Genomic DNA, 18,013 nt, shown 5'->3' with positions numbered 1-18,013 from the left:
ATAAAATAAATAAAATAGATTATTTTTATTATGTCTGTTCATCTCCCCCGGGGCAAGTCGTCCAACTCCCTAAAAGACGAGCCGAAAAAAAAGGCATTGAAGAAGTTCACCGCGGGCAAGGTGAGCCGCAATTCCTCGTACGGGGCACATCTCAACAAGCTCACGCGAATCAAGAGCAACGACTCCGGGGGTTCGTCCTCGAACGAGCCCGAACGACCCAACTTCCAGCGCTCTAAGTCGTCCGCAGACATGCTCAAGACCCTGTCGTACAACAAGCTGACCAACATGATTACTGCAAACGAGCGAACAAAGAGCATGACCAACCTCAAGATGCTCAACACAAAGCCTTCCAAGTACAAGCTGACGCTCGACGCCAGTGCAGACGACTCTGTTTCGTCCGAGGACGAGGAGGAGGTGGAATCCTTCGACGACAACGGGCAAGACGATGTGCCACCGTTGAAACATCCTCAAGACAAGAGTTATGTGCTGTCGCAGGTGTCAGGCCCGGAAAGACAGGCTAGCGAGAGCTCGAGGCCGTCGTCGTCGGAGCCGTCGCAGTGGTACAACGAGCCCAGCGTGCCTGAGACGCCTCCGAGCTCGACGCCCACCAAGACATCGGTCCAGACCCGAACGCAGCAGAAGCTCTGGCTGCAGCGAGAAAACCTGCACTCGCTGGCCGACATGGCCGACTCCAACAACGTCTTCGCATCGAACGTGACGCGGCTCGCGTTCGAGCAGCTCTCGCGCGAGTTCCTGTCGATCCGCAGATACAGCAACCCGACGATCAAGTCTCTGGCGCGGGTCAACGCCAGCTTGCTCAAGATGAAGAAAACAAGGGACCCGCAGCGGGCCGACATGTTTGCGGGCCGGCTCGCGGACTTTGGCGACGTGGTGGAGCGCATGTGGAAGAAAAACTGCACCGACTTCGAACAGCAGCACAAGCTGCACTACGACGCTCCCGAGCGCAAGAAGCCGGCCCAGCCCCAGCCCCAGCCCCAGCCGGTGCGGCAGTACGGCCACCCGCCGCCCACCACGCGCGCACAGCAGCAGGCCAAACGGTCCTCGCTCAACGTGGTCAACCTACAGAACTAGACCAGTGTATATTTATTAGCTCGACGGCACTCTGAACCGCGAGTACTGTCCTTCCAGATATATCCGCTGTAGCGTTTCCTCGAGCTCGCCCGACTGCTTGAGCTCCAGATACTTGCGGTACAGCCGCAGCGCCGAGTGCGCGTCCTCGATCGAGTCGTGGTTGCCCGTCTGGACTCTGTCGTTGAAGAGCTGGTAGATCAGGAACTTGAGTCCCAGTTTACGCTTCTCGCGCTTCAAATAGAACAGCTCTGCCGTGTCGCGCACCTGCTGCGGCGGAACCTGGATGTTTATGGCGCGAAAGTCGCCGCTGAGCGAGTGGCCCACAAACACGCACCCCAGGTTCAGCAGCAGCCAGATCTTGCGGTACGCCGTCTGCAGCGTGACAACCGTCTTGTTGGATTTCTCTGGCGTCAGGTCGCCCGGCTCGATGCCCGAGAACGACGTGATGTAATCGTTTATCTTCGACTCGTCGGTCAGAATGTAGTCGTCGATGAAGCACACGCCCTCCTTGGGGCCTTCGCCTCGAATCACAGAGACCCGCGCAAGAGACACTTTTTTCGGCCGCGCCAGCACTTTGGCCCCGTTGGAGCGGAAAATGTACTCCTCCGGAGCGAGCAGAACAAACTCTGCGTCGATAGCCACCAGCGTGCCCGGCTTTGGAGCCTCTTCTCGCGTCAGCAGCTCGTACTCGATGATCTTACCCTCACGAGTGCCCTGCGCGAAATGGTCCCGGTACAGGATCGAGTCGTCGATCACGTGCTTCCATCCGTCGTAGTCAAACTCGCGCTCGGAAAGGTCCTGATAAACTGCCAGCACCGGCCGCTTCCACCAGTACGTGAGGTTTAGGGCCTCGTCCTTGGATATTCTCGTGACCAGGAAATCGTTGAACAGGTACCACTCGCCCTCTGGCGTCCGTGTGAGCGTCACCAGGTGGTTTGTGTTGTCTCTAGAGGTGATCTGCGCCACATAGCCCACGAGCTCGTACCGCGTGCCTGCGTCCGCCACGGGGCCCGTGCGGAAGATCAGCCTGCCCGTGGCCGCAGTAGTGTAGAACTCGGGCACGAGCCAGTTCTGGAAACTGCGCACTTCGTTGAGCTGCTCGTTGTCCAGGGCTACGTGCAGCATCAGCACGCGCGGGAGCCGGCCGACGCGCAGCGTCGCGTCGATCGCATGGTAGCTCTTGCACACGTCGCAGAGGATGCTGTGCTGTAACGTCTTGTTGACGGCGGCCTCGAGGTAGTTGAGGATGGTGAACTCGGCCGGGATCAGCGGCGGCGGCGGCAGCACGTTCAGGTCCAGGGAATACACGTGCGCGGTGCTCACGTGCCGCAACGAGCAGAAGTACGAGTGCAGCGTTGTCTGGGCGACGATGCCGCAGAGCTCGTTCATGTGTTCCGGCACCGGCCGCCCGTACAGGTCTCTCTCGTCGCGCGCGAGCTGCTCGAGCAGGAACTTGTTGAACAGCTGAACGAGTTGGCGCTGGCCGTGGTCGTCACGTGCGCGGCCGTCGGCGCTGAGCAGTCCCAGCTGGCGTGGCTGCGGCAGCGAGCTGAACAGTTTCTGGAAGTTGGCGGCCACCACGTTGCGGCCGTTCGCCTTGACCAGCATATCCATCAGGTACCCCAGCTCGGCAAGAATGCAGTCGTCGTACTGCACGTCTTCCGCGAGCGTGCGCACGACAAAGTTGAAGATCGGCGGGGTGAAGCGGTACAGCTGCAGCACTGCGTTGGTGTACGAGTTGTCGACGTGTGACTCGAGGCCCGAAAACCGCGTCGAATTGTAGAACGTGAAGTCGAAGTCGTCGACGCCAAACTTGCTGTATAGGATGTCTGTCTTTTTGAACGCGTTGGGCACGTCGCTGCCTGTGGGCGTGTAAACAAACGCGTTGGCCATCATTTCGTGCTTTGCACGGATTTTGTCCTCGTTTTCGTCGTAGTCATCCTCGCGCTCGCTCAGAAACTTGGGAAACAGCGTGTCGGTGTCTCTGCGCGCGGTGAGCAGCTCGTGGCGCGCGGCCTGGTTGCGCGGGCCATACTTGTGCGGGTCGTAGCGCGCGATGGTGAACCCGTTGACGGTCTTGGCGTCGCGCAGGATCTCGGGCTCGATGGGCCGCGGCAGCTTGCCCACCTCGAACTTCATGTCGGCAGGCCACGCCGACAGCAGCATCGAGTCGTAACGCGGCAGCTTGAGCAAGTTGAACGGCGCGTCGGACTCGAACGAGAGCGCGTTTTCGCGCGGAACGGGCTCCACGTCCAGCGACGGCCGCACGGGTTCCTGGGAGAGCACGGCAAAGCTGGGCGGCCGCAGCAGCTGGTCGGTCCACAGATGCACCGTCTGCAGCGCGTCGACAAAGGCAAGACACTCGCCCGTCGACGAGATGTCAGACATCGTCACAAACGCGCTCAGGTCCGCCTGGTACAGCTGTATCCGGGAGGGGTCGAAGATATCGATGAAGTTGATCTGGCCCATGCTCGACAGGATCACCGCCACATTCGGCAGCTTCGGGTGCAGGTGCACCTGGAGAGCGCCCGCGGGGAACGCGATCGGCAGCCCGAGACTCAGTTTGCGCAGGTCAAACACGTTCACCAGCGGGTCCAGCACGTACTGGTCTTTGCGCACAGAGTAGCCGCACGTGACCAGCACGTTATCTCTGACGGCCATGGATGAGAGCGCTGCCGAGTGCGCCTTCCAGGACTTGAGAACCTGGCATGTTTTCGGGTCCATGACGTCCACCGCGCCGTCGGCACGCCCCAGCACCACGCACCGCAGGTTCGACTGCATGCACTGCACCGGGTGGGCGTACTCGAGGCGGCCGGACACCGTGCCGTTGGTGAGGTCGATGCGCAGCAGATTGCTGCTCGTTCCCACAAGCAGCTCTGTCTGCGTGTTGGATGTGTACGCCATGGAAGAGAACTGCACGTCTGCGGGCGCCGGAACGGTGTACTTTGTCAGGCCCTGTCTTGTGCCAAAGCGCACGCCGTCCGCTGCGAGCGACACAATGCCCCTCTTGTGGTTGAGAATTTGCAGCACAGGCAGCGTGTGCGCACGGAACGAGCAGTACAGTCCGAGTTTGAGGCCCTCGTACGAGTACACGTACCCGTGCGAGTCACCGAGCCAAAGCAGCTCGTGGGTGTCGTCGAACAGCAGCGCGGTGACGATCTTGTTGGCGTGCTCCTGCGGCGCGTATGGCAGGCTCTTGGGCACGCGGATGCCCGGGACGCAAATAAGCTGCGGTTAGGTTGCGGGACAGATACTTACTTCACGCCAGCCGTCCATAATTAAATAAACACCTCGAGCCGAAAATTTATAATTATATCGACAAAATTAATCAAAATTAATCGAAAATTCTTATATTTTAACATGCTTTCGAAACTGGCCCTTTTCAGAAACGCGCGGCCGCTGTTTGCAGACGTTGCCGGGTTTATCAGAACGTACAAAGTGCGCACATCGGTCAAGAAGTTCTGCTCGGAATGCTACATGGCCAGACGCAAAGGCAGACTATACGTCCTGTGCAAGGCCAACCCAAAACACAAACAGAGACAGCCGTGACTGTCCCTTGTCTACTCTGTTCATAGTAATATACGTTTGTCACATGTCTATTTGGAAAACCTCCAGCCCGGCTCCGCCGACAACTGCCAGACCCCCTGCCAGACACGCACACCCCGTGTCGGCGACCGTGGTGTACTGCTCTGTCTCCAGCTCTAGCTGCGGAACCCGCCACACACGCACCACCTGGTCCACAGATGTGGTCAGCACGCGGTTTGGCCCGCACAGCACCACGTCGGTGATCGTCGACGACGCCGTGCTGGCGACATAGGTGCTGGACAGTTCGACGGCCGCAAAGTCGAGCGTTGACACCGCCATGCCGTTGTCGTCGCCGCCGGTGACCACGAGCGCTGTGTGGCCTTCGACGGCAAGGTCGAACGACTTGATCGACGACTGGTGGATCTGCTGGTTGATCAGCAGCTGCTCCAGCTGGGGCACTTGTGCGGCCTGACGCGGCACCGCCACAAGGTCGATGGCACCGCCACAGACGTCGAACACACCTTGGCCGTCGCCCGCCCTGTACACAGCAAGATGGCCGTTGGTGGCTGCCAACACGACGTAGATCGCGTCCAGCACCACCAGCCGCACACGTAGCACGCAGCAGCTCGAGTAGACGTCCTCCACAACCAGCCGGAACGTGTTCAGCTCGTAGCTGTAGTACCACAGCCGCACGCTCGAGTCCGAATACACCGCAGCCAGCAAGAAGCCGGCGACGCGGCCGTGCTGGCACACCTCGAAGGCGTCGAAGTCCATGACCCTGGTCTCTGGGTTACTGCTGCGTGGCCGAATTGTGCGGTGCAGCCGGACGTACTTCTCGTCGCACAGTTTCCACAGATACACCTCTTCGCGGGCCGAGGAGGAGACAAAGTAGTCGCTGTTGACAAAATGGACGGCCTGGAGCCCGGAGCCGTGCTGGCGCTCGCACCAGAGCGGGACGACGCCGCCATCGACGGTCAGGCGCGATACCTGCACCGTAGTGTCCTCGGACCCGGTCACGAGCAGGTGCCCCGTGCTGGTTTTGCACGCGGCCACGGACCGGATTTCGCGCCCGTGCAACCCGGTGCGCAGGGTTTCCGGCGCGATGCGCGCGCCGGTTTGCCGGAAATGCACGCTCGAGCTTCGCGTGTAGAAAAGACGGTGGCCGCCGCCGCTTCCGGGGCGGAAACTCCACTGGCGATGGGGCCCACCGCACGTCTCACGCAGCAGCTCAAGCTGCTTCGTCTCGTTCCACAGGAAAAACGTATCGGAGCGGAATCCGTACAGCAACAAGTCGCCGTGCTCGAAATAGCCACCTTCGAGAAACCCGCGCTGGAGCCGGTTTGTTTGCAGTACTTCGAGCTCCCCCGCACACCGCACAATGCCATATTCGCGGTCCTTCATGACGACGAGCGTCTCGAGCGATGCAGAATCCAGAATTTCCACGCTCGAAACGGTGTCGCCTTTGAGGAAGTTGCGCCAGACTCGGGGCTCTGCGGGCTGTTCATCACCCGCAAAAACCGCCAGAGTTGCAAATCGCGACCCAACAACCACCACGCCGGACTCCACATCCACGTCAAACGCGCTCATCACAAACTTTCCCGCCGGCTTACTTAGTTTGCGCTCCGAAACAACCGCCATTTCGACAAGTTCCAGCAACACCAGCGGCGCTTCCAGCACGTTCTCCACCAGCACAAACTGCCGGCCGTTGCTCGTCGCTGTCAGCATGTTGCTCACGACGCCGCACTCCAACTTTATCCTATGCTCTGCTTTGCTACCATTCCCCAGAATCAGCAAGTCGCCCATCTTGTTTGCAATCAGCACAACGCCAGTGTCAAACCCACGCACCAACGAAAACTTTTCAAACCGCGGATCTGTCAGAACCAGCTCCCACAAGCCGTTCCGCAACCGCAACACCTTTCCGCAGCTGGTAGCTGCTACCAGCTCGGAACCCGTGTCGTAGTACTCCTTGACGATCTCGCCACGTGCAAATGTGGCGCCGGTCTGCTCTGCAATCTGCTCCAGCGTCCATGCTGCGTTGGCAGCCCCTTCGCGCTGATTCTCGGCTAGATCGCTGACTGTGATGGCACCGTCTGCACCGCCACTGAACCCCAGCCCCAGAGCATCGCAGACTGCGCCACTCCAGACGTTGCGACCGGTGTGCGTCTCAAACACGTCGACCGGCTCCAGCGCCGCGTTGCCCTGCTCAAACCGCCACGTGCGACAGGTCAGGTCTTCCGAGCCGCTCAGAACACTGAACCTGCCCTCTTCCTCGGCATAAATTCGCAACCACCAGATCCTGGAACCATGGCCCCAACCGGTAGCCACCTGCTCGCCCGAGCCCAGATTCCACACTCTGATCGATCGATCGTCCGAGCAGCTGACCAGCCAACGTCCGTCATTGCTAGTCCACAGACCGAAAATCGAGCCCATGTGTCCGTGCAGTCTGTGCTCAACCTGACAGTCGTCGTAGCTCCACACAAGAATGCCGTCCATAACGGTTCCTGCGCACACCAGCACCTTGTTGGGCAAAACTCGGAGACACCCCGTGTACAGAATGCTTTTCTCGCCGCAACTGCGCGTTTCCAGCAGCCGTTTCCGGGCCACGTCGACGGCAACCACAACGTTATGCGCATGCAGACAGTATACCACGGCGCCGTCCAGCGAAAATTGTGCATCTTTGATCCAGTCGCCAATCATAAGCTCATCAGGATCGCCTTCCAGCAGCTGCCGCCACGCCAATAATGCAAGCGATCGGCCGCCCCAGATACAGAGTTGAGCTGTGTGCAGATCTGAGCCAAAAACGCTGATTCCATGGATCTTATTGCGGGAAAAGACGGGCTGGCACACAATCCGCTCGCCGGTGGCTATTTCGTAGGCAACCAGGTTCGGTCCCTCGCCGGCAAATAGGTACCTGTCCATGAAAACGGTCAGGGCACACACGGGCCCGACCTGGTACACAGACTTCATTGAAAATAATTTTTCACGTATATTTTTTTCTGTTTTGCACAGCCCGAACATTTCCACCGAGCTGGCGCGGTGGAATAAATTTCCCCTTTCAGCAGGCGGCTCTTATCAGTAATCTATGACATTTCTACAGGCTGTCGATTGTTGAATATTGGCAAAGTATTTGGTCTTGTCTTGTGTTTGCAAGCAATGTCGTCTACCACTGAGAAGGCGAAACGACACAAGTCCAGAAACGGCTGCATCACGTGCAAGAAGAAGCGGCTCAAGTGCGGCGAGGAAAAGCCCGCGTGCGCCAACTGTATTCGCCGCAAGATCGTCTGTGGGGGTTACCAGACCCGCTTCAAATGGAAAGGTTTTACCCAGACTGCACCTTTCGAGTCGATGTCGCGCAACTCGCGCAAGAGCTCTGAGTCTTCCGACGGTCTGCCCGACACCAAGCCTGTCGACGAGCCGGCTCCGGCTCCCGAGCAGGACGCCGCCGGTAGCCGCCAGCTGCCCTCCGAGGTGATCCAAAAGGCACTTGAGGCTGCCACGTTGTCGATGACGGGCAAATCCACGCAGGAAATCGCCATAGCCAATGCTCTGATGGCGAGCGGGCGCAACCCGGACCTGGCCTCGTCGATCGCGTCCACTTTAACCGACCTTGCAGCCAGAACTCCGCCCGTGCACTCTGTGGACACGCCGGAGAAGCGCGAGGACGAGCCAGCCATCAAGCGAGAGGAGGAAAGCGTACTGTCTGACGCTCCGCTCAGTAATTCGCCGCTGCTGGCCGCTAGTCCCGCATTTAGCGACGCAGGACTCTCGCTCAGTCTCTACCACGACGCCTTACCCAGAGAATCGCGTTTCGTGCCGGGTAATGTACTCTACGACCTGCTCAACAGCGTCACAACACCAGAGGGCCGGGTCGACTCGCCCAAGCTGCTGGCACAGCTGGAAAAGAACCCGGCCGCCATGGAAGAGTACCAGCAGCTGGTGGCCAGCCCGACATACTCCTCGGCTTTCCGCACCGGAAACTCGCCGCTGGCACCCATGTCGCCGCTGACCTCGTTGGACGACGCGCGCACACCCGGGTCGCCCGTCTTCTCCAACATCGTGAGCGCGTTCACATGTCTCGACCGCTCGGAGCCATCAAGCCCCGACGGCCGCTCGGCGCTGGCGCCGCACCATATTCTCTCCAAAAGCCCGCCCAGCTCCATTCCGCGAGCCATCGAGATAAAGGACAAAACGTTCAAGATCCTCGGCGCATACGAAACGTACACCAGCGCCATCATGTCGATCAAAAACGGGCCCTCCGAGAACCCCTGGCGCACTTTGTTTTTGCCCATGACCCAAGAATACCCCGTGGTGTGCAACGCAGTGAGCGCTATGGCGTGCTTCCATCTCGCGCGCGGCGACCAGCAGCTGCGGTCGCAGGGCATGACGCACATGAAAAACGCCATCGTCGAGCTGGTGCACGGCCTCAGTGACAAGACCATCCCGCCCGACGTGGCGCTCGCCGCGTGTCTCGCGCTGGCCATGAGCGAGGCATGGGACCGTCACGTGACCACGGGGATCGGGCACCTGCGCGGAGCACGGACGATGATCACGCGGCTGCTGAGCGCGCAACAGGCGCCGCATCAGAGTGACCTCAAGTTCCTGTTCAACACGTGGATGTACTTTGACGTGCTGGCGCGAATGACGGCGACGGGCGACGCCGACGACGCCGACGACGGCGAGACTGTGGGCAAGAAAAAACCCACCGACTTCAACTCGCTCGTGGCGCGGTTCGAAGCGTCGCACGCACCTTCCGCGCAGGATATCGACCCGCTGCTCGGCGTGATGCAGAAGCTGTTCCCCGTGATTGGCAACGTGGCAACGTTGGTGCAGAAAGTCCGCAAGGAGTCGCGCAATTCATTAGGCGTCATTACACAGGCGGTGCAGCTGAAGCAGGAGCTGGAGCGCTGGCGGCCGCCGACTCTGCGCAACTACCAAGTCGAGGACCCGCTTTTCGACCTGGCGTCGACCGTCGCAACGGCGGAGGCGTACAGGTACTCGACGCTGCTGTATTTACACCAGGCTGTGCCGGAAATCCCGTCCAAATCGTCGCACAACCTGGCCAAGAAGGTGATGATGCTGCTGGCGTCGATTCCGACCTCGTCGCGTACCTGTGTGACGCACATTTTCCCGCTTCTCGTTGCGTCGTGCGAGGCAGAGCCCGGCGAGGAGCGCGAGTGGGTCAAAGCGCGCTGGGAGCTGCTGAGCTCCAAGATGTGGCTGGGCAGCATCGACCGCGCGCTGGAGGTGGTGAAGGAGGTGTGGACGCGCAAGGACATTTTGCGGCGTAAAAGAGCGCAGGCGCAGCAGTCACGCAACGACGGCACCGACGACGACGACGATGACTCGTTTGTGAGCCTGAGCCGCAAAATCAACGTGGTCGTCCACGGTGGCGACGGTCCGCCCGACGACGACGACGAGCGCGTTGGCAGCTGGTCGCACTGGAGCACCGTCATGAAAGAGTGGGACTGGGAGGTTCTGCTGGCCTGATGCATGTGTATTATATTCAATCTTATTCATCCTGGAAGTTGCATTTATCGTAAAACGACTCCCAAAGCTCGATCAGCTCTTTCTGGCTCTCGATCAGGCCCTCCCAGTAGATCTCGATGGTGCTTCGAAACTCGTCGACCTTCTCAAACTCGAACTTGTCGAGCTCGCGCTTGAAGTTCTTGTTGAACTCTGCTTTGAACTCCTCCTGCCGAGCAATCGTGTTCTCCATATTGGCCAGCTCATCCTCGTACTTCTTGATCTTGTCGAACTGGTTGTGGTTCTTAGATTTGAACTTGATCAGGTTCTTTTGTTTTTTCGAGTGCTGGCTCTGCAAGTTCACAATGTTGGTGCACAGCTTGAACCGCATCTCGAAACAGTTGCGGATCGACCCGATCGTCCGGATATACTCGTCGATCGTCGTCCCGAGCGTCAGGATCTGCTGCAAGTTTGTCCGTTCCAGCAACTCTTTCACCTTCGACTGCAATTCCTCGTAGTTTGCAAACAGCTCGCTCAGCTCTGCGTTGACCTCCAGATCGGCCAGCTCCTGGATTATCAGAATCAGCTCGTTCATCGATGTGATTACGTCCTCGCGCTTCTCGACGATCATGTCCAGCGTCCTCGATAGTGACCGAAGCTGCTGGTCCAGGCTCTCAATGTAGTTCTGCTTCTCGATGATGAACTGGTCGTTCTCCACATATTTCGGCGTGCTAATGCTGATCAGCGAGCTCAGAAACCCGCCGTTCGAGCCGCCCGTGGCCGTGTTGATGATGGATGAGGCCGAAAAGTCGTTCGCGCCGTCCTCACCCGCACTGATCGACTGGTCGTCTCCGCTGCTACCGCCGTGGTAGTACAGAAACTCCCGCTCCTTCGACTCGGCCGCAAACCGCTCGCTCTGCAAAAACACAATGAAGTCGTAGTCTTTCTGGAAAACGGACACGCGTGCGATCTTGTTGAGCATTTTTTCGAGCGCAAGCCGTCTGTTCTCAATGAACTTCTCGTCGAAACGGCCATACGCCTGCTTCTCCGGCGGCGGAGGAATAATGTAGCCCGGATGGTTGTTCATAAGCTGATTGTACAGCCAGAGAAAATCCCTGTATCGCCGAGTCACCGTCGTGGTCTCACTCTTGAGAAGACTCGACTTGGTTTTCGTCGTAATCGAGTACACGATGTGCGCGTTGGTGAGCTCGCCAACTTTGATCGGGTCGCCAACAATGATCTCGAAATGGTCTGCCGGCTCTGGCGTCGCAGGCGTCTTGATCGACGGCTTCACAGGGCTGGCGCCTCTTTTGATATCGAAAAGCGGCTTATCCACCGCCGCAATCAGATTCTCCTTCCTCGACTCCACAGACTCTGTCTGGGACTCTTCCGTCCTGGTAGACAGCGGATCACACGCATTGGCCGTGTCTGCGCTCTTCCGACGCGCCCTGCGTGGACGAAACACTCTGGTCTTCTTGTTTGGCGAGGTCACCGGCTCTGGCCTTGGCTGGTCATCGCTGATTTTTGGCGGCGATTGAGGAGCATCGAAGTCGAGAACGCCGTCCAACGGGCCCTCATTGCCCGCCGTGAACAGCCGCTCGTTCGCATTGGGCGTGTCAGACAGAATTGACTGCGCCCATGTGCTGTTTTCCTCCTCGCCGGCCACCAATGACGACAGCAGCTGCTTGTTCTTCTGCTTCGCCTGCTCTGTCTCGTCAATTGCATCCTCGATGGGCCCCTGCGCTGGCTGCGGCTCATCTCCGCTCTCTGTGCGCTGCGCGGTCTCTTCCAGCTCCTCCTTGCCGATATGGACCGAACGCATCGTGTCGGTGAGCTCGTTGTAGATGTTCGACTCTGTGCGGAAGTCAACCTCGTCCATGTCTGCGCCAGTGAGCTCGCTGGCGTAAGGGTTGTCGTCCGGACTAAACAGCACGCTCACGCTGTGGCCCGCGCCCGGCGTGGCGTCGTCGTTCCAGACGTTTTCCTCTTCGAAATGGTTCATGAATAAATAAAAAAAACTCGGTTTGCCACTTTTGGAGCAAGGTGTAATTGCACTTATTTTGCATGTTTGACCACACTCCTTTTTTCCTCAAGTGTGTGGCAATCTACGAGCAGGAGCTGCAACAGTCTGGCCCGCGGCCAGCGGTCAAACAGCCGCCGCGCCACAGCAAGCTGACGGCCGGGAACACGTTTGTTCAGGACTCGATCAAGCTCAACACCATGATCCTCCAGCTGGGATCGTTTATCAATGAGATCCAGACAGACTACCTGCTCAGCCACTCTAAAAAGCTGTCGGAGGCGGACAAGGACGAGATCGACACGAACTTCAAGGTGCAATTGGGCATCCTCAACAAAAAGCTAGAGAGCCTGCGAACGTACGCCGAGCTGCTCGACAAGCAGCTCGAAACCAGCAACCCCGTCGAGGAGCTCGGCCGAAACCTGCTCACGATGGGCGAGTATGGCCAGACCGCCACGATCGCCAACAATACAGTCATGGAAGTCCGTGCCAACATCCTCAAGTCGCTCGGGTTGCGGCTGACCAAGATCTCTGCGCATTTTGTTTCCATCAGCAGTCGGCGGATGGAGCGCAAAAAGGAGCTCGCAAGGTCAACGCTCAACGCCAGCACGTACCTGCAGCAGGCGTCGTACGAGCCACTCGAGCAAGAGGTCGCGGAAAAGGCCATTTCCAGCGAGTATGGCGAGCTGACTGCGGAGCTTGGCCAGCAGCAGTTGCAGCAGCTATCGCAGGAAAACGAGTCGCTTTTGCTGGAGATGAAGAACGCACAGATCGAGAGCGTCAGCCAGATCGAGCAGTCGATGCTCGAGATATCCTCGGTCATCAACGATATCAATCTACAGCTGCATCTGCAGAACGACGCCATCTCCGTGCTGAGCTCGCACCAGGACGACACCGTGGCCAACCTCAAGATGGGCAACACACAGCTTGTCAAGGCCAACGAGCGAGCGAAACGGTCCGGCCAGAACCTCAGCTACCTGATCCTAATTCTCAGCTTCCTGCTGCTGGTTATAGACTATATACTGTGACGAAATATTATGCCACCAGCTCGAGGATTTTCCCGGCGCCGATGCTCCGCCCGTCTTTACGGACCACCACGCGGCCCAGCTTGTGGTTCTGTGCGACTGTCAAAAGGGGCAGCTCTCGTTCGAGCAGCTCCACCACGACCACGGCGGTGTTGTTCGAGCTCAGGTGGCGCCGTTTTTTGCTCAGGCCGTCTTTAGTCACGATCGACTCGATCTCGCTCAGCCGCGACGGCACAGAGATCCCGTTCTTGAACAGCACGAACGGCGTGCCCACGAGAAGCGGCCGCTCGATGTTGAACAGGTTTAGCTCGCACTTGAATTTTTTCACAGGTTGCAGGACGTTCGACGCCAAAGTCACCACGTCTCCTATTTTGATGTTTTCACACGACGCCAGCTTCTTCAGCTTCAACTCCACAAACTCGCCCTCCTGCGCAAGTTTCTGCAGATCGTGCTTGATCACCGACGACCCAACGCTCGAGGCCGTGATCGAGATCGAGTCCACGACAGCCGTCTCCTGGCTCGGAGAAATGCTCACCGTCTCGCCGGGCTGGACGATTCCCGAGTTGATCCTCCCGCTGATCACCAGCTCGTCGTTCTTGCTGGACTCTCGGATATCGCTGATTACCATGACAAAAGGCCAAGTCTTGTCCACAACGTGACTGACCGCTCGATTTTCCTGCTCCAAAACTTGCAGCAGTGTAGGACCCGTGTACCACGACAGATTCTTGCTTGGCTTGACAACGTTGTCGCCGAGGAAACCCGACGTCGGCACAAAAACCAGGTTCGCCACGTCGTACGCCAGCTCGTCGACGAGAAACTGTCTAATCTGGTCGCAAATCGCGTCGTACACCGTCTGCGACCATTGCGTGACGTCCAGCTTGTTGATCGTCACCACACACCGCTCGATGCCGAGACTCTTGGCAATGGTCAAGTGCTCTTTGGTCTGGCCCTGGTTGCTGAACCCGCTCTCGAACGAGTTTGCGTCGATGTTCATGACCGCTAGGTCGGCCTGGCTCACTCCGTTGATCATCTGCGGAACGTAGTCTTGATGGCCCGGAGAGTCGATAATGGTAAACTTCTGCGTTGGCGTCTCGATCTGTGTCTGACAAATGTCGACCGTGACGCCTCGGGAACGCTCCTCCTGCGTCTGGTCCATAATCCAGGCGAGCGAGAACGACGACTTGCCCATCGCTTCGCTCTCTTTAGTGAGCTTGTGCAGCGTCTTGGAGTCGACAATTCCCAGATCGTATAGCAGCCGGCCGATCAGCGTGGACTTGCCCGAGTCGACGTGGCCGATCACGACAAACGACAAGTTTGGCTTGCTGTTTCTCTTGGCCAGCTCGGCGTCGATATCGATTTTCTGTTTCGGCTTCGATGCCACCGGCTTTGGCTCTTTTATCTTGATCTTGGCCACTTTCTCTGTGAGGTTCTCTACTTTGCGGTCGTCGGGTCCCGGCTTCGCAAAATTCGCAGCGGCTTTCTTCGCTAGATCGGTGTTAGTATACAGACTGATTTCGGGCAACGGAGACGGTGGCTCTGTGGGGCGCACAAAAAGAAGAGAAATTAGACTCGACGGAGCGGTAGTCAGTATGCTGAATGATGTAGTAGACGGAAGCGGAGGAAGTAGGGGGACGGGCTCGGCATCTTCCTGTTTCTGTATTTCCAGAACCCCCTGTTCTTCCTGTTTGGTCTCGGCCGGTTTTGGCCTTCTCAATCTCTCTCGTTTTGGCGTGTTCTTGACCTTCCCAAGAAGACCAGACAACCCCTCTCTGCCCTCGTTTCTGAGCCCGCGCAGGCCCGTGCGTTCTCTGCGTTGCTGTGCCAGCAGCTCCAGCTTCGACATTGGCCGTTCTACTTGTTAGAATCCAATTGGGACCACCCTCAGGGACCACCCATACGTACTCATCATACTCACGCTTGTAGTTCTGCTTCACCTCCTCAAAGGAGTCTTCTACGCTGAAATAGTTGCTCCATAGAATTTCTTTCAACGCCTTTTCGTCCACCTGGTAATTCTTCGCCAAGGCCTTGATTTTGGGAAGAGCGTCGTACAACTGGTCGTATTCGTCGTCGTTCAACGCGTCTTCGTCAAACCCCAAGTCCTCGTTTTCGTAATCGCGCAAGTCGTCGTCATCGAAGCCCCCCATAGGGAATAAATATTAAATAAATAATAAAAGGTATGCTAAAAAAACCAGTGTGTCGTACACACCCATAGCTGGTGTCTGGGTGAAAATTAAAATTGCTGGAGCGAGACCCGCGGCGTCATGATTTGTTCAGCAAGTCGCTGACGCGAGCTTTTATGCAGTAGGGACACATCATGTGGTTGCAGCGGTTGCAATCAAACCGATTAATGGTTTTCGCGAGCAGCTGGTCGGCCATGGAATTCCAGTAGTCGTCGTCCGAAATGTTGGGGCCCGCAGTTTTCAGCTGGCTGCGTTCCACGACAAAATGGTCTAAATCGCCGTAGCTCTTGCCACACTGGCAACAGTACCACTGTATGATCTTCATCTGGTTGAGGCCCTTGAGCTTGGCGACAGACAGCTGGCCCAGAACGTTGATGGCCTCGTCCTCCTCTTTGATAGAAGTCGGAATGGGCAGATCCTCGTGCACGTACTTGACGCCATGAATCTCTCGGATAAGTCGTTTGACCTGGTCGTGCGAAAACTTGTACTGGTTGGGCGCTGGCTCGCACGTTGGCGTGAGCGACTCCTCGGAAACCCTCGGCTTGTCATTCGGGTTGGGCTCGGAATGTCTATAAAGGTTGCTTCCGGGCGACGAAAGCGTGGTGAAGGATCTGTGCGGGCCGAATTCCGAAGACCACAGGCTGCCCAGGCTGATGGACTGGGTGGAGTCGCGTCGTAGAAAGCAATCGTAAATGTTGCTTCCGGCGTAGGTGAACTGCTCGTCCAGCGGGGTTCTCAAAGGCGAGTTTGCGGAGGTCGGTGTGTTGGACGGCGAGCCGAGAAAAAGGTTGGGGTTTTGTTCGAGGCTTGAATGTCGGAACTGGTCCTCTAGATCATGAATATGTACCGGATCGATCTCAAGTTTTGGTAGCTTTATCCGCTTTTTCGAGGGGCTTGAAGCGTATCGTCTGAGACTCAGTGGCTTGTGGTTCTCCCCTTGTGTGCTCATGGAAGGAACGGTGCTAATGAGGGTGTTATATGTGAAATGACATAAATGGCTCGGCTACCGGGAACAATGTGTTTTTTATAGATAAGTCGACTTCGTTGCTCTCTAGGGAAAAGATTCTATCATGTCGACTGTACCACGTCCAAATATTAAAAGGGACAAGTTTGCGCATCAGAGCGAGCGGCTCGATGCGGGCACGAGGAAATTATGGGTCGGTCTAGAAAGTTTTGTGTCGCGATCGGCTATTCTGGGCCGGGCCTAGACCCTTGCGGCAGCGGGGCTCCACATAAATGACACTTGTGTCAGAGCATTGTGTTTTTTTTTCCATCTCCGATTTACGACGTGGAATTGTTCGGCCAACAATGCGGTTCTCCAAAAGAGAAACACCAGCTATTATAGGAAAGAATTTGCTACGGTTTTCTGGAATTGGAATTCACCAAACTAGCTCAGGAAAATACAAATACGACTTAACAAACAATGTAAACTGGGATCCTCAGTAGCTCTTGGATTTGCGTTTCCAAGGCATCTCGCCGTGCTTTTTTTTCTCCAGCCTCCGTTCTCTTCTCAGTCTTCCCTGCATCAGATAGTAGCTTGCTCTTCTAATCACTATGGCCAAGGTCTCCTTGGAGTAGCCGTACTGGTACTTCATCTCCACCAGTTTCCACAGCCTCTCGATCAGAGCCTGCCTCTCTTCCGCAGGGGTGTCTCTAATCCATGTTTTTTCTCCCAACGGGAAATTAAGGTCCTTTTTGAAGATGTTCAAAATCTGCTTCTCCCGCTTTGCAGTCTCCTGGATATCGTTAGGAAGTTGCAGAACGTGCGACAACTGCGATAGCGACAGCCTCGAGTCGCTGATTTTCTTGTATTTATTATCCTTTTTGCGGTCGTCGTAGTCCAGAGAAAGGCTTTTCGGCGACTGAGCCTGTGGCTCGCCGGTGTCGCGGGTCTCGATTGTCTCGACCAGGTCCTCGTCCTTCTGCGATTTGAGGACAGGCGAGCTGCTGGCGTATTTCTGTGTGGCGAAGGGCTTGGTCAGCTCCACAGTGTTTATAGTCTCGACATTGTCGTATGTCCGGTGCGAGTGGAACATGTGCTCAATGTCTTGCGGTTTGACAGGCTCGTGGTACCCGCCAAACTTGTAGTCATCCATTTCAGTGAAGGTGAAATTGGGGAAGTGTGGAACGTCAAACACCGACGACGACGACGATGACGAGATTGGCGACTCCATTGAGAGCTGTGTGTCCTGCAGCTCAGCGTGGAAATCCGGCTGGGGCATCCTGACATCAGAGACCAGCTCTGGCATGAGCTCATATTGGATAGGGTCTATGAGCTCATGGGATGACGATAGGAAGGGTTCGAAATGGCGGTATTCCGAGCTGCCCTGGCGAGTGTCCAGTTCAGAACGATAGCTGTAGATGTTGGCCATTGCGAAAGACGAAGGTTGGTCCATGAAGTTCCTGGATAACTTTTTGGAAGGAAGGCTTATCGGAATGCTGATATACTGTCACCACAAAGGCAGATTAAGATTAATATAACCGATTGTCAAACAATAAATAGAGCGTTGAATGAAGTTCATTGGACGAACATACAATACCCATTATTGTCCCCCGCTATTGTTCCTCCCTATTTTTCTACCCAAGTCGTGCCCCCGTGCTAATTAATCTTGCAATAATTCTCCCTTATTACCTGTGCTTATCTGCTGTGGCTACTCAGGACATTTTTTTCCACGACTGTGTTATCCTAAAATGGAAATGTATATCTCCTT

The 18,013-nt window shown here is 56.9% G+C and overlaps 9 protein-coding genes across 9 annotated transcripts; 3 read left to right on the top strand and 6 right to left on the bottom strand.

Annotated features, from left to right (window-relative positions):
* Nucleotides 1-30: 30 nt before the first annotated feature.
* On the top strand, nucleotides 31-4,389 carry OGAPODRAFT_75654 (uncharacterized protein; the record flags this gene model as incomplete). The annotated part of the gene is made up of 1 exon (XM_018356056.1): nucleotides 31-4,389. The coding sequence occupies one exon, from the start codon at nucleotides 31-33 to the stop codon at nucleotides 1,090-1,092; it is 1,062 nt and encodes a 353-aa protein (XP_018212618.1). The 3' UTR covers nucleotides 1,093-4,389.
* Nucleotides 159-4,378, bottom strand: OGAPODRAFT_15910 (uncharacterized protein). Its single transcript, XM_018354045.1, has one exon. The coding sequence runs from the start codon at nucleotides 3,994-3,996 to the stop codon at nucleotides 1,108-1,110; it is 2,889 nt and encodes a 962-aa protein (XP_018212619.1). The 5' UTR covers nucleotides 3,997-4,378; the 3' UTR covers nucleotides 159-1,107.
* Nucleotides 4,390-4,680: 291 nt separating the features above from the next.
* OGAPODRAFT_93037 (uncharacterized protein) lies at nucleotides 4,681-7,586 on the bottom strand (the record flags this gene model as incomplete). Its single annotated transcript, XM_018357261.1, has 1 exon — nucleotides 4,681-7,586. A coding segment is annotated over one exon (2,906 nt), but the record flags the coding sequence as incomplete, so codon positions are not given.
* Nucleotides 7,587-7,613: 27 nt separating this feature from the next.
* On the top strand, nucleotides 7,614-11,863 carry OGAPODRAFT_93036 (uncharacterized protein). The gene has a single exon (XM_018357260.1). It carries the CDS (start codon nucleotides 7,771-7,773, stop codon nucleotides 10,102-10,104), a length of 2,334 nt encoding a protein of 777 aa, XP_018212615.1. The 5' UTR covers nucleotides 7,614-7,770; the 3' UTR covers nucleotides 10,105-11,863.
* OGAPODRAFT_46669 (uncharacterized protein) lies at nucleotides 10,127-11,326 on the bottom strand (the record flags this gene model as incomplete). Its single annotated transcript, XM_018355527.1, has 2 exons — nucleotides 10,127-10,817; nucleotides 10,923-11,326. Coding segments are annotated over 2 exons (1,095 nt in total), but the record flags the coding sequence as incomplete, so codon positions are not given.
* A 281-nt stretch (nucleotides 11,864-12,144) lies between the features above and the next one.
* OGAPODRAFT_75649 (uncharacterized protein) lies at nucleotides 12,145-16,345 on the top strand (the record flags this gene model as incomplete). The annotated part of the gene is made up of 1 exon (XM_018356055.1): nucleotides 12,145-16,345. One exon carries the CDS (start codon nucleotides 12,145-12,147, stop codon nucleotides 13,123-13,125), a length of 981 nt encoding a protein of 326 aa, XP_018212614.1. The 3' UTR covers nucleotides 13,126-16,345.
* Nucleotides 12,195-16,345, bottom strand: OGAPODRAFT_15909 (uncharacterized protein). The gene is made up of 2 exons (XM_018354044.1): nucleotides 15,038-16,345; nucleotides 12,195-14,607 (listed from the first exon to the last, which is right to left on the bottom strand). Exons 1-2 carry the CDS (start codon nucleotides 15,264-15,266, stop codon nucleotides 13,133-13,135), a joined length of 1,704 nt encoding a protein of 567 aa, XP_018212612.1. The 5' UTR covers nucleotides 15,267-16,345; the 3' UTR covers nucleotides 12,195-13,132.
* Nucleotides 14,886-16,345, bottom strand: OGAPODRAFT_86379 (uncharacterized protein). Its single transcript, XM_018356834.1, has 2 exons — nucleotides 15,025-16,345; nucleotides 14,886-14,973 (listed from the first exon to the last, which is right to left on the bottom strand). The coding sequence occupies exon 1, from the start codon at nucleotides 16,249-16,251 to the stop codon at nucleotides 15,382-15,384; it is 870 nt and encodes a 289-aa protein (XP_018212613.1). The 5' UTR covers nucleotides 16,252-16,345; the 3' UTR covers nucleotides 14,886-14,973; nucleotides 15,025-15,381.
* A 258-nt stretch (nucleotides 16,346-16,603) lies between these two features.
* On the bottom strand, nucleotides 16,604-17,785 carry OGAPODRAFT_15906 (uncharacterized protein). The gene has a single exon (XM_018354043.1). The coding sequence runs from the start codon at nucleotides 17,672-17,674 to the stop codon at nucleotides 16,742-16,744; it is 933 nt and encodes a 310-aa protein (XP_018212611.1). The 5' UTR covers nucleotides 17,675-17,785; the 3' UTR covers nucleotides 16,604-16,741.
* Nucleotides 17,786-18,013: the final 228 nt, after the last annotated feature.

This window comes from Ogataea polymorpha, assembly GCF_001664045.1.
Source record: "Ogataea polymorpha strain NCYC 495 leu1.1 chromosome Unknown OGAPOscaffold_2, whole genome shotgun sequence".
NCBI lineage: Eukaryota > Fungi > Ascomycota > Pichiomycetes > Pichiales > Pichiaceae > Ogataea > Ogataea polymorpha.
The sequence above is the reverse complement of the archived record's forward strand: the minus strand, read 5'-3'. Positions and strand labels throughout refer to the sequence as shown.